General features: G+C 40.3%; 1 protein-coding gene across 9 annotated transcripts in view; it reads right to left on the bottom strand.

Annotated features, from left to right (window-relative positions):
* Positions 1-14,619, bottom strand: part of LIMK2 (LIM domain kinase 2) — a 51,752-nt gene that overhangs the window by 4,212 nt on the left and 32,921 nt on the right. For all 9 annotated transcript variants that reach the window (XM_044275450.1, XM_044275449.1, XM_044275453.1 and 6 more), the window contains 9 exons: positions 12,107-12,197; positions 11,808-11,971; positions 10,764-10,938; positions 10,546-10,632; positions 10,298-10,426; positions 10,092-10,148; positions 1,607-1,672; positions 1,336-1,510; positions 212-267 (listed from right to left, as the gene is read on the bottom strand). In XM_044275450.1, the coding sequence (XP_044131385.1) occupies positions 212-267; positions 1,336-1,510; positions 1,607-1,672; positions 10,092-10,148; positions 10,298-10,426; positions 10,546-10,632; positions 10,764-10,938; positions 11,808-11,971; positions 12,107-12,197 (1,000 nt within the window). The remainder of the gene's footprint in view (positions 1-211; positions 268-1,335; positions 1,511-1,606; positions 1,673-10,091; positions 10,149-10,297; positions 10,427-10,545; positions 10,633-10,763; positions 10,939-11,807; positions 11,972-12,106; positions 12,198-14,619) is intronic.

Here is a 14,619-nt window from a genome sequence, read left to right as displayed (position 1 = left end):
AAGAGGTGACGCTGGAATAGCAGGGGATCTAACATGGTAAGTAATGTTTATTTTATTATTTTAAGGGATTTACAACCATTGACTAATGGTTGATCCCAGAAAACCCCTTTAACAGATGGTAGTGTATACTTTTATAATGTTACTTTCATGGCTTGTATAATGAAGATGCCAAGGTTAGGGTTTTGTATTTATTGAACTGTATCCTTCTTACCTCACACAGGACAATTCCAAACGAAAACACGTCCACCTTCTCGTCATACCGTTTGCCTAGTATTGAATAATACAGAGTAAGATTCACAATCTAAAAATACTGTTTGCTTAGTTCTGAAGCAAATTTAAAAAATAAAAATAAATGATATATATATATATATATAAAAATAAAAATACAGGCGGCACCACCCTTAGTATGTGGGTGCAAAATCCAAGGACGGCAGCAGGTGCTTACCCCACGTTTGTAGATACAAAAAATTGGACTGCACTTCCAGCAATTCGTGAAGAAAATCTGAGTTTATTCACCCATCTTGTGGCAAAGCAACGTTTCGGCTCCAACTGGAGCCGAAACGTTGCTTTGCCACAAGATGGGTGAATAAACTCAGATTTTCTTCACGAATTGCTGGAAGTGCAGTCCAATTTTTTGTATCTATATATATATATATATATATATTTCATTTATTATTAACAATAATGTAAATGTGTAGAAGGCTGGTTCTCACTCCCCTTCCCTTAAAGAGGTTGTCTGGTTTACGATATTGATAAAATATCGTTAGGATAGGACCTCAGTGATGGCTAACCTCCGCCTCTCCATCTGTAGTGAAACTACGACTCCCAGCAAGCTCCACTCATTTCTATGGAGTTCTGAGAACAGCCAAGAAAGTACATCTTGGGAGTCGTAGTTTTACCACAGCTGGAGCTCTGGAGGTTAGCCATCACAAGGATAGGTCATCAAATATCAGATCTATGGGGGTCCGATTTCCGGCACCCCCCGGCCATGGGGCTGTTTGAAGAGATTGTTAAAGTGCTCTCTTCACTGTTTACCTGCTTGCTGTAGACACTGCGGCGGCGAGCAGTGGTAATTACAGCTCTTCCTTCCTATTCACTTGAATGGCACAGAAGAGCACTAGTTACACCTGCTCAGAGATCTGATATTGATGACTAATCCTGAGGATAGGTCATTAGAATCGGTAACCGGACAACACCTTTAAGTCCCATCCCCACCTGTCCCTTGGTTGAACTTGAAGGACTTATGTCTTTTTACAACCGTACTACGAACCTATGTAATACACAAAACTCTACAAATATGATACAAAAGCTAACATGCATTTCATCTATCATTACCATTTAACATTTCTGGTGCCATCCAATATGGGTTGCCCACCACAGTATAACGTTTCCGGCGGTTAGTCTTCTGTAGTGTCCGTTTTTTTGTGGGTGGCTTTTCTGGTGGGGGTCTGGGTTTCTCTTCCACAATAAGCCTGGACAGCCCAAAGTCTGCAACCACCACAGTGCCATCCTCCAAGAGAAGATAAAAAAACAGCTCAGCAACAAAGATTTTATACATATAGAAGGGAAAGGGAAAAGGGAAAGACAATCAGGAACTGTACATTACCAGTTTGATGAGACAGTTGTGCGAGTTAAGGTCTCTATGGATGATGCTCATGGAGTGAAGATAAGCCTGAAAATAAATAAATATCAAATTTATAAGGTTAGTGTAACGGGGTATTCGCATCTTATAAAGTGATAAAAAAATAGGTATGCACTCCTCCTAGTTCTGCATGTATTATATAAAAACTGATTAAAAAAAACAATATTACAAATATATACACTTCCCAAAAAAATATATAAAAATAAAAGAAAATTAGATACACGATTCCACTATAGATTGTAATACATGATTGTATGAATAATTGCTTCGTTCTGTAAAAACTAGGTACTATAATTGATACTATAAAATATCTCACAGCTTACAATTACTTCATTCATACAAATCATCCAGAACAATGCTCTAAACGTCACCTGTTTGGTATACTGACATACAATAACTCACAATATCCAGTGTATATTGAATCAAATCATCGTACAGTCCCATAATTCATATTCAGCTTATATCCTTAATTTCAATCCACATATCATAAAAATAATAAATGTTGATGATCAGATCGCTGTTAATTGATAAGGAGCATGTATATATGGAGATATATTTCAATATCACACGTATTCTTCAAAGACTATATAATCGCAATTAGTCCATCATTAGTTAGTTCAAAAATATATGGTTATAGTTAGTCCATAATTACCATTTAACAGTTTTTAGAAGGTTTCAAGGTAATAACTCTGCAATATTTAATGAGAGCGATTGGCTTTCGTCAGTAATCAGGTGTTTGTGTCTTGCCTGGTTCAAAACTCTCTGCGATACTTAGTGAGAAGTTAGCCGATTATTGCCAGCAAACCAAACAAAGCGCTGGTATTTTACCTCGTTCGGCAAGAGTTCATATCACCATCATTATTTAAAATATTGTTCCCTTACTTGGGGTGAACTCGCAGTCCTGAGGTGTGTGGGGTTGTGCACTTACCCCTCCTCCGCTGGGTGATTTTCTCTTTGCGGAGGTTCCTATTGCAGGGAACTTATATGTTGCGAATCTCCTCCTGTTTCTCTCCAGCAGTTAGTTTGTATCTGGCTATAGCGCACCACCTCCTCCTTCAACCTAGAGAAACCATCAGCGTTTCCTTCAAAATTGACACTAACCTATATAACTTTAGGTCCAGACCATATAAAAAGGAGTAGTGATATATATTGTGTAATCAGCAGACGCGTTTCGGAGCACTAGCTCCTTCAGTGGCTTATCTAACAAATATAGCGATACCATCCTTTTATAGTCTTCATTGTTTTGTGAAGTAATTAAAAAGCTGGACTGGATTAGCCCGCAATTGGGTTGTGAATAAAACCTGTGCATGGATCAATTTCATATAAGGCTTTTGTTTATATTATATTATTTCTTTCACTGCAATATTTTATATCTCCTTCTTACATATATACAGCTTCCTTATTCATCTATATATTCAAATATTATTTTGCACTAAACATAATTATCAGTTTTTTTCAAGTCCTGCAGTTCCTGTGTGGTTTCTATGCATTTTATTTAGAAATATTTGCATTATAGTTTATTACAGGTATTTGAAAATAATGTTATAATGAGAATACACTTGAATGTAGATCTATGACAGAAGTATTCCGGAATTTAAAATCACTACTACAAAAGCAGCTGAAACAGATGTGGGAAATTAGATCATTGAATTTGAATCAACACATTTCAAATGAAATATTACCCAAAGGGCTCTCTATAATCAAATATCCAGCACAAGATTTGTGCTTCAGTAATTTGATAGAGAGTGGGATTCCCTTCTTAAAAAGCAATCGTTGGCATTAATGCAAATGATAGTAAGACGGAGAACAAATTAGAACAATTAACATTACGAATTAATTCAATGAAAGAAACAATTGATAATCTCCCACGTGATGAGGAACATAAGTAGCAAACACTTTAGAACAGATCATTAACAAAAAAAACTAAGAAATTAAGAAATTTAAGTATAGTAGAAATGAAGAACCACATCACATTATTGATGAGGATATTCAAAGAGATGAAAACCATCAAAGAAAATCACAAAAGATAGATTATTACCCAAAAAACAAGCAAGATAATACGAGAAAGGCACAGGTGGAAAACACAAAGGAATCCAAAGTGATATACAATATACTGATCACAAATCGTTATGAGGCATTAACCGGGGCACATTTTTTAGACTGAACACAGTATCAAGCACGATATCAATCACCAAAGAGGGATCACTAACAATCACAGGTACAATTTGAGATACAAGGATAAGAGTCCCAGACCACATGTAATGCTAAAAGTATGAATGGCACTAGGGCTGCACGATAAATCGAAAAAATCGAATTGCGATAATCGGCCAATGCGATATGGCGATTTGGCCGACCCGAAAATGCCGCGATTATATATATATATATATGGGCCCCACGCACATAACTGCCTTTTGCGTGTAAAGTGTTTTACTAGTGTGTGGGTGAAACAATCTCTCTCCTAACAGGTCCGGCCTCTGTACTCACTATGAATGCAATCCACTGCAGCGAGGTGGCCGGCCGGCGCGTGACTGACGTCACTTAGTAACGCGCCTCCCACTTCAGGAAGCAGGAGCGTTACTAAGTGACCCTCACGCGCCGGCCGGCCAGCTCGCTGCCGCTCGCTGCAGTGCATTCATAGTGAGTACAGAGGCCAGACCTGTTAGGAGAGAGATTGTTTCACCCACACACTAGTAAAACACTTTACATGCAAAAGGCAGTTATGTGCCCAGTTTAGGACACATGAGGGGGACCAGCATAAGATGCTATATGTCTTAAGCTGGCCCCCCTCATGGCCCTATGTGTCCTCCACACATCCCCTATAACAGCGCCCTCCACAGGTCCCCCATATAACAGCGCCCTCCACAGGTCCCCCATATAACAGCGCCCTCCACAGGTCCCCCATATAACAGCGCCCTCCACAGGTCCCCCATATAACAGCGTCCTCCACAGGTCCCCCATATAACAGCGCCCTCCACAGGTCCCCCATATAACAGCGCCCTCCACAGGTCCCCCATATAACAGCGCCCTCCACAGGTCCCCCATATAACAGCGCCCTCCACAGGTCCCCCATATAACAGCGCCCTCCACAGGTCCCCCATATAACAGCGCCCTCCACAGGTCCCCCATATAACAGCGCCCTCCACAGGTCCCCCATATAACAGCGCCCTCCACAGGTCCCCCATATAACAGCGCCCTCCACAGGTCCCCCATATAACAGCGCCCTCCACAGGTCCCCCATATAACAGCGCCCTCCACAGGTCCCCCATATAACAGCGCCCTCCACAGGTCCCCCATATAACAGCGCCCTCCACAGGTCCCCCATATAACAGCGCCCTCCACAGGTCCCCCATATAACAGCGCCCTCCACAGGTCCCCCATATAACAGCGCCCTCCACAGGTCCCCCATATAACAGCGCCCTCCACAGGTCCCCCATATAACAGCGCCCTCCACAGGTCCCCCATATAACAGCGCCCTCCACAGGTCCCCCATATAACAGCGCCCTCCACAGGTCCCCCATATAACAGCGCCCTCCACAGGTCCCCCACAACACAGCACCCTCCACAGATCCCCCACAACACAGCACCCTCCACAGATCCCCACAACACAGCACCCTCCACAGATCCCCCACAACACAGCACCCTCCACAGATCCCCCACAACACAGCACCCTCCACAGATCCCCCACAACACAGCACCCTCCACAGATCCCCCACAACACAGCACCCTCCACAGATCCCCCACAACACAGCACCCTCCACAACACAGCACCCTCCACAGATCCCCCACAACACAGCACCCTCCACAGATCCCCCACAACACAGCACCCTCCACAGATCCCCCACAACACAGCACCCTCCACAGATCCCCCACAACACAGCACCCTCCACAGATCCCCCACAACACAGCACCCTCCACAGATCCCCCACAACACAGCACCCTCCACAGATCCCCCACAACACAGCACCCTCCACAGATCCCCCCACAACACAGCACCCTCCACAGATCCCCCACAACACAGCACCCTCCACAGATCCCCCACAACACAGCACCCTCCACAGATCCCCCACAACACAGCACCCTCCACAGATCCCCCACAACACAGCACCCTCCACAGATCCCCCACAACACAGCACCCTCCACAGATCCCCCACAACACAGCACCCTCCACAGATCCCCCACAACACAGCACCCTCCACAGATCCCCCACAACACAGCACCCTCCACAGATCCCCCATATAACAGCACCCTCCACAGATCCCCCACAACACAGCACCCTCCACAGATCCCCCATAACTATGTCATACCCAGCCGCGTCAGCGGCTCATATGGGAAAATTCAAGCAAATAGACCTTTAGCACAATTCCTTTAAAATATCGCATTGCATATCGTTATCGCAATTTTTAGGGCCCTAATCGCAAATCGCACAAAATTCCCATATCGTGCAGCCCTAAATGGCACAATCACAAGCGACACATCATCATCATCATCATCACCACTTACAGACCCATTTAGGACCTTATTCAGAACAACCACTTCAGGCACACCAAAAAAAAAAAAAAAAAAAAAAAAAACAACTATAAAAAAAAACCCCGGAGAATACAGAGAAAATGTATCCAACAAAGACAGCAGCAGGAATATACAACCAGTTAGAAGACATAAATGTGTATTAACTGAAGCTCAGATAAGTTTGCTAAATAAAAGGTTTAACATTTGCCCCTACAACATCTTTAAATAAATTTAATACATATATAGGTATTGAGAAATTCATAAGAAAATTATGTCTTAAAAAATATTTTGAAAAAAACCCTTGTCAGAAGGACAGATCAGTGCCTTCGATTTTTCAACACACAGGATTAAGACAAAGATCTAAAATATATCCAAAACCGGAAGTTGGACATGAGATCCATTTAGGAAAAATGTAGAAGTGGATATAAGAAAAATTAAAAATTCTCCATATAGATATAATAATTTAATAGAACAAGAAATAGCACTAAAAAGGTTTCAAAAGATGGAGGATATTACCATACGCCCGGCGGATAAGGGCGGAGCAGTGGTAATACAAGACACTGAAAAATATAATAATGAATGTAGAAAGCAACTTATGGATGAGACAACATATATTAAATTAAAGAAAGACCTGACTAGAGATTATCATAAAGTTTTAGTTGATCTATGTAAGAAAGGAGTTGAAAAAGGTGTGCTATATGAGCGAGAGTTTAAGAATATTACTGAGACAGAACAGAGGATTCCCATGTTCTACTGTCTCCCTAAAATCCACAAAGATGATAAAAACCCTCCGGGCCGTCACATCATGTCAGGCATAGGTTCAATCTCTGCAAATCTCTCACAATATCTTGACCAAATTCTACAACCATATGTAAAAAAGATACCATCGTATATTAAGGACACAACTGAGATTATTACAGTATTTGAAAACCTACAATTTCAACCACATTGCATTTTGGGAACTTTAGATGGAAGCTCCCTATATATACACAGTGATTCATCATGAACAAGGGTGGAGGCTTTAAAAATATATAAAAAAGAGAAGGTACATTAAAGGAGGATCAGATTGAGTTTACAATAGAGGGTGTACAACATATCCTCACCCATAATTATTGTTGGTATTGTTTTTTTTCTTCAAGCATGGGGCTCCGCCATGGGTACCAGATTAACCCCCAGTTATGCTAATGTTTTTATGACACAGTGGGAATATGAATCCATCCCACCACAACTGGGGGAGGGTCTGGTACTATGGCATCTCTATATCGATGATATTTTGTTTATCTGGGATAGAAGACCTTTTGGAATTTCAAATCTTAATACAATCAATACAAATCTGAGGTTTACTCCCAAAATTAGTACTGAACAAGTTGAATTTTTGGATTTACTAATTTCAGTGCAAGAAAATAAGCTAATATGTAGCACATACCAGAAATCAGTTGCTAAAAATAGCTATATATTTTATACACTAGCTGCTACCTACACTGGTGGCTAATGAACATCCCCGTAAACCAATTTTGCCGGTTAAAAACTAAACTGTACCCTAGAAACAGATTTTGAAGAAGAAGCTAAACATGTTGAAGGAATTTACAACCAAGGAATATCCACAGAGTATATTACAATCCTCTTTAGATGAAGTCAGAACAATAAAAATATTTTTTTTAAGCAGAAAAAGGTTAGTGATGAACAAAGGAAGAAAAAAGGAGGATCCTTCCTTTTAACTCTCAATATAAAAAGATGGAGAGGATAATAAAAACACACTGGCATCATCTACTTAGAGAAAAAATTGTGGGTCCTCTTTTACCCACTTATCCCAAAATTACATATACTAGAGTACCACCAATAGGATTAAAAGTAGCTCCAACAACTTAACGTTTAGAAAGAACTAACACGTTAACAAAATGGGTAGATCTGAAAGGCTTTATTAGATGCGACAAATGTGAAAACTGTAAAATCTCCACGGACTGTAAAAAAACAAATGGGTATATTCCACACAAAATACATACAAAAGGGAAATCAAAGAATTTATCACATGTAATACAACTGATGTTATATACAAGATACAATGGCCATGTAGGAAACAATACATAAGGAGAACAAAATGCACTTAAAAAAATAGGATTTTAGAACACTTAGCTAATATTCGGAATGGTTTTGAAAAACACACAGTATCCAAACATTTTAAGGAGTGTCATAATAAAGACCCTAGTGTGCCAACATATGTAGCAATAGAGAGAATCAAGCCACATTGGAGGGTTGGAAATCATGTCTCGTGCTGAATCAAGATTTTTTATTTTATTTTAATACATTATTACCATCTAGCCTAAATTCCCATATGGAACTATTTGGGTTCCTTTGAGGCAGGGTATGGGACATCGAGATCCGGCTGTTTTATACCAGCATCTCGATCTCCCCTTGACCCTGGGCCCTCGGGTCATCTGATGAAATACATGAAGAGTTGTCGAGCTCACTTTAAGAAATATATAACCTTCTCTGAGATTTATAGAGGACCTTTCACCAGTTTGTACTTTAGAAAAGCGATACCTCACACTGTAGCCCATGTTCAGTAGATGTGATATCGCAATTTTTTTTACTTGTTATATTCAATATTTTTCATATTGAAAATGGGGGGGGGGAAATATTGTCAACCACGCGGCGTAATGAAGACAAACGAATAGATATTGTAATATCGATGCACTTTACTATGTCAACAAATGTTACTTGCTGATTGTTATTTTGCTGCAATTTGTTTGACAAAAAAAAATACACCGATTTAAAAAAAATAATAATAGCATCGGAACACCGGAGGAGAAAACATCAGCTTTTCTCCGTGGCCATTTCTTCTGTCCGGCTGTGGCGCTGTCCAATCACAGCAGACCACGTCACAGCCACTGAGAAAAAAACAGCTCACCTTCTCCCTGGCTGTGACGCGATCCGCTGTGATTGGACAGCGCTACAGCCAGATAGAAGAAACGTTGGTTAGTTGCGTTTCCATACCGGAGAGCAAACCGCAACAGGTTGTTGGAGTTCATGACGGATCCGTCTTGGGTATGTTAAAGATAATACAACTGGATCCGTTAATAACGAGTGCAGATGGTTATATTATCAGTAACGGAAGCGTTTTGCTGAAGCCTGCCGGATCCAGTAAAAACGCTAGTGTGAAAGAAGCCTAACTAATGATGGACTAATTGCGATTATATATTCTATATTATATACGTGTGATATTGAAATATATCTCCATATATACATGCTCCTTATCAATTAACTGCGATCTGAACATCAACATTTATTACTTATACGATATGTAGATTGAAATTAAGGATATAAACTGAATATGAATTATGGGACTGTACAATGATTTTATTCAATATACACTGGATATTGTGAATTATTGTATGTCAGTATACCAAACTGGTGACGTTTAGAGCATTGTTCTGGATATTTTTTATATGGTTTTTATCTGTTTTATATAATTTTCCTGCGTGCAGAATGAGGAGTGCATACCTATTTTTTCATCTCTCTTTATAATTTTTTTCTACTGAGACTGGTAAGGCAGTCACCCCCATTATCCATCACGTCCTAGTGTGAGCCTTTGTACTTTATTACATTTTGCATCTTATAAAGTGATGGCATAATAGCTAGGATATGAAATCACCTTAAGAACTGAAGGGCTGCAGCGCTCGATTACACCTGCATCTCCTTCACTTTTTTCCCTGCATGGTGGCGCCGTGGCCCTGCAGCTTCCTGTGGCTAGGAGTGCTGTTGTGTAGGGAAGCTTTACATCAGCGCTGCACCTCCTAATTTTCAGAATTGATGGGGATCACAGAGGTAGGACCTTCACCGATCATAAAGGAATAGCATATCCTTGCCATATGCCATCAATTTACAAGACGAAAATACCTCTTTAAACTCACCATATCACTACAGCAAAAGAGTAAAAACTTACCATGCCACATGCAATGTCCTTAGCAAACGAGACCTTTTGCTGCCATGGACATGTGTCCTAAAAAAATAAAAGGAAAAGCACATACCTTGTAAAATGATCCATTAGCTTTGAACATACAATATTCATATCCTAATATAACCTTTATTTACTGCATGAAAAATAATCTAACTAGAAAGGCCTTCCGCTACTCCATCTCTATGGCTCACCCCTCTTAGGAAATCCTTTAGGGTCCCACATTCTATATATTCAGTCAGCAGATTCAACCTTCGATCCTTATAGAGAACCCCAATAAATCGCAGCACATTGGGATGATCCAGGGACCGCATAACCTTTACCTGAGAGACAGAAAAGATGACATAACTGGTTAAAGGGCAGATCATCAGTAATATACAGTAGATTCATAAAAAAAAGATGATCTGTGAAGAGATCAGCTTCTAAGCATTATTCTTCTTACCTCTGTAAGGAATGTTTTTTGTGTCTCTTCATCGAACTGTATTAACTCTTTCATAACCATCACTTTCCCAGTGGCTCTGTGTGTGACCTGTAGACACAACAATTACACATCATTGTATGGCAGCTATATCTGCACGACGTGAAATATGCTCTAAAAGAACAACTTCTGTATAAAAAAACAAACAAAAAAAACAACAAAAAAAAAAAACAAACACAGACCTTTATGGCTCGACCAAAGAAACCTTTTCCTAGTTCTTCACCGTGAAGAAGTTCACATGGTCGAAAGATCTGCTGAGGTCCACCTACAGCACAGCGAAGGGACTCTGACCGAGAAACACAGCGAGTGTCTTTGGGAGAACAGGGTCCAGGGGAGCGAGTGTTACTGGTACTGCGCCTGAAAAAGCAGCAGAACCGAAAGATAAAGCATTTCTAGTGAACACATCAGACCTGGATAGACAATATAGAGGCCATTGAAATGAATGAGCTGCAACAATATCCTCTTTTTCATACTACTTTCTTTTCTAAAAAACAGAAAGAGGCCATGTCCACATATGTACTGGTATTTTGTCCTCCAGAATATATTCATGCCAGAAAACTGGGGGATCCCATTACAATGAAAGAGACCAGTTGGGCATTGGCATGTCTGGCATATGCCGGAAAAGAATACTGGAATTAAAAGCGCATGTGTGGACATAGCCTAAGAAATGTACAAGAAAAAAGCAAGTGATCACATATCAGTGAACGAACCATAGAGAATGATGGTGTACAAACAGCACAGAAAAATAAGGTGCTACTCTAGTGTGCAGTCTCCTGCAATATCCATAGTCTCCACTGATTCCAACCCAATATTACCGCAGGGGAAAGTGTTGGAGACACATAAAAGCAGCATAAAGCATAGTCCATCAGCCTGCAGCTTCCATCCAAAGAGATGAGGCATCTGTTTCACATTACATGAAAATTTAATTTCTTCACAGATTCCCACAGTAGACCACATGCTACAAAGTACATGTCCTGATAGACTACATGCTATATTAGCACCAAAGATAATATTCAGAGACATGGTGGTCCAAAGTAGAGGAGGGGAAAAAAAAAAAAAAAGGACAGAACTGGAGAAACAAACATTAGTAGAAGAGAGTAATATAATTAGGGGATTAAGTAGTCAGATTAAAAGGTTTTTAAACTAAACAAAGCAACAATAAAAGCTAGTAATCTGAGCAGTGCTAAGATACTGCAATAAGGCAAATAAAGTGAGCAAACTCTAACCGGATGGAGCCACGCTTGGTATTACTTTCCGAGATGCTTTTTCCCTCACGTTGGTGCAATGAGGGAGATTTTGGAAGAACTCTAATCACAGGGGAGATTGGTGGAGGGTTGTGCTCTACCAGAAGCTGCAGGGTCCGGTCTGTGCAGTTAAGCAAATTATCAGCCTGGGGAAAGTGTGAAGGAAGGAGATAACAATAAGCAAATTATCTAACCCACTATTGGTTGATACATTATTTTTAGAAGCCCCATATAAAACGCATTAGCCTTTATCTTCACAACAGGACCTGGAAAATGCCTACCTCTTTCTGTGGCATTGTACTGACAGGAGAGCCATTGATTTCCAAGATGCGATCTCCTAGGTACAGCAAGTTACGAGCTTCAAGTGTCACCCTGTAAAAAGAATGAAAATATATCACGTTTAAAAATAAAATATATATATATTTATATTATGTAAAAAAAATTACTTGTTTTACTAAACACAAACATAAAATAACTTACATAGGAAAAAAATAAAATCTAAAACGTACAATATCCTCGAGGGAGGACAGAAATGAAAATAAAAGTACAAAACTATAACCAATAAAATGAGGTTGTATAGGTAGAAAAATACATCAGTTTTTTCATAAGTTCTTGGTAGCAAATAATAAGACAAGACATGCGATCATCTAGGAGATACATTAAAAGATCAAAATGGTCACCATTAGGTCATGAAACCTTTGAACATTAAAGAGAGTTTGAGGAGAGGTGCCCCACATCCGCTGGGATTTATCGACACATTCAAGATTTTCATAACCTGTTCTTTCATATGGAAGTATGCAATTTACAAGATTCCTCCATTGTTATAAGGAGTGGTGTGATGTGGTAATTGTGGAACCGATTTACTCAGTATCTCAATTAATAATTGTAATAGTTCTGTTCAAAATGAGGAAACAAAAGGGCATAGCAAGCATTATTGGGAACCCTGCCCATATGAAAGACACACTGGGATTAAATAACACTGATGGATAACACAAAGTTGAATCATTTTATTATTTGCGGCAGGAGAGACTCCTAGGTGAGAATGTTGCACAGTTACGCAGTCCTCCGAGGAGAGAATCTGCGTTTTCATTTAGATTTAGCTATACTAGGTTCATATAGCAATTTGGCAGATAGCAGGTGGGTGTATATGAGAGACACCAAGGCTACATGCACATGACAGTGAAAAATGGCCGTGTGACGTCCGTTTAAGTAACGGCCATCACGCAGCCATTTTTATCACCAATGAAAGTCTATGGGGCTATACACATGGCTGTTTTTTTTAAAAAACGGCAGTGAAAAAATAGGACGTTTTCCGAGCCAGAAAGACCCTATTATTAAGATCAATGGGACTGTTTTTAATGGCCGCTTAGACAGGAGTGAACCAGTCTAACAGCCGTTAAAAACGGGTACTCTAGGACAGTGTGTAGGAAAATACTCAGCTCATCCACTGCCACGCACAGGGCAGTTGCTCCACTCTTCATTGAAAAGCACCTGCCAAAGGACCTGCTCTCAGCATGATGACGTCACAACACGCTCATGCTGGGAGTGCACAGAGACATCATCGTGCTGAGCGCAGGTCCTTCAGGAGGTGCTTTTTAATGAAGATGTGTGCAAGTGGATTTTTTTTTTGGGGGGCTAAAACAAAACATTACAGATGAGAGCCACTATGGGGGCCATCATTACAGATGAGGGCCACTATGGGGGCCATCATGGGGAACATTATTACAGATGGGGGCCATTATGGGGAACATTATTACAGATGGGGGCCATTATGGGGAACATTATGTGTACTGAGGGCACTGCAGGGGTTGGGATCTTTTTCCAAAAAAAGCCAATGAAATTCATCTATTTTTGAAAACTGGATGCAAAACAGCCAGACGGCTATAAAATGGATGTACAAATAGCTGAAAAATGGCAATGAAAAACTGACCGGGTGTTTTTTTTTTACGGTTGTGTGCATGTAGCCTAAACCTCAGACCGTGTGAGAGGCATATCCCAATCAAAGGATAAGAGGAAATTTACTTAAATGGAATACATCTGAACATTTTATCAGGGATCAAAATGAAAATGAATCCTTAAAAGGTGTTTTCTGGGATTTTAATATAGAAGATCTATCATCAGGATAGGTCATCAATATCAGATTGGTGAAAGTCCGGCACCCGGCACAACAACCGATCAGCTGGTTGAAGAAAAACCTGCGATCCGTGCTCGTAGTCGACATCACTGTGGTGAGCAGGTGTAATTACAAGCTGTCCCATTTATGGCTGTTCAAGTGTATCGGAACGAGCTGTCCCATAGAAGTGTCGGACTTCCGTCGATCTGATATTGATGACCCATCCTAAAGATAGGTCTCAATATTAAAATCCCGAAAAACCCCTTTAAGTTCCATAATTGTTTTGTGAGTAGCAGTAAAGTTCCTAAAGATCCTCAAAAACAGAATCCCAAAGATCTCAAAAAATGAATAGCTGATATCCCAAGTTAAATGAGAGAGGCCAGAATTACACCATAAAGGAGTTTGAGCTATATATGCAATGAAGTGAGATACCACTTTAGAATGTGACCAAATTTGTCTCGTTAATCTAAGGATGGGTAGAAGGTGCCTAGGTCTACAGTCCCCATGTTCTAATATAGGCCACAGAGCCTGCAGCTGCAAAAAATGAGCTAAGTGATATTCAGAATTAGGAAATGGAAAGTCAGATATCCATTTTGATATAAAAAAGCTGTCTTGCTAAAAAATACAGAAATTAATCAGGCACCTAGCGCCTGTTTAGGTCTAACCGAACCGCACTGAAAT

Source organism: Bufo gargarizans, chromosome 1 (assembly GCF_014858855.1).
Source record: "Bufo gargarizans isolate SCDJY-AF-19 chromosome 1, ASM1485885v1, whole genome shotgun sequence".
NCBI lineage: Eukaryota > Metazoa > Chordata > Amphibia > Anura > Bufonidae > Bufo > Bufo gargarizans.
This window is presented reverse-complemented; position numbering and strand designations above follow the sequence as displayed.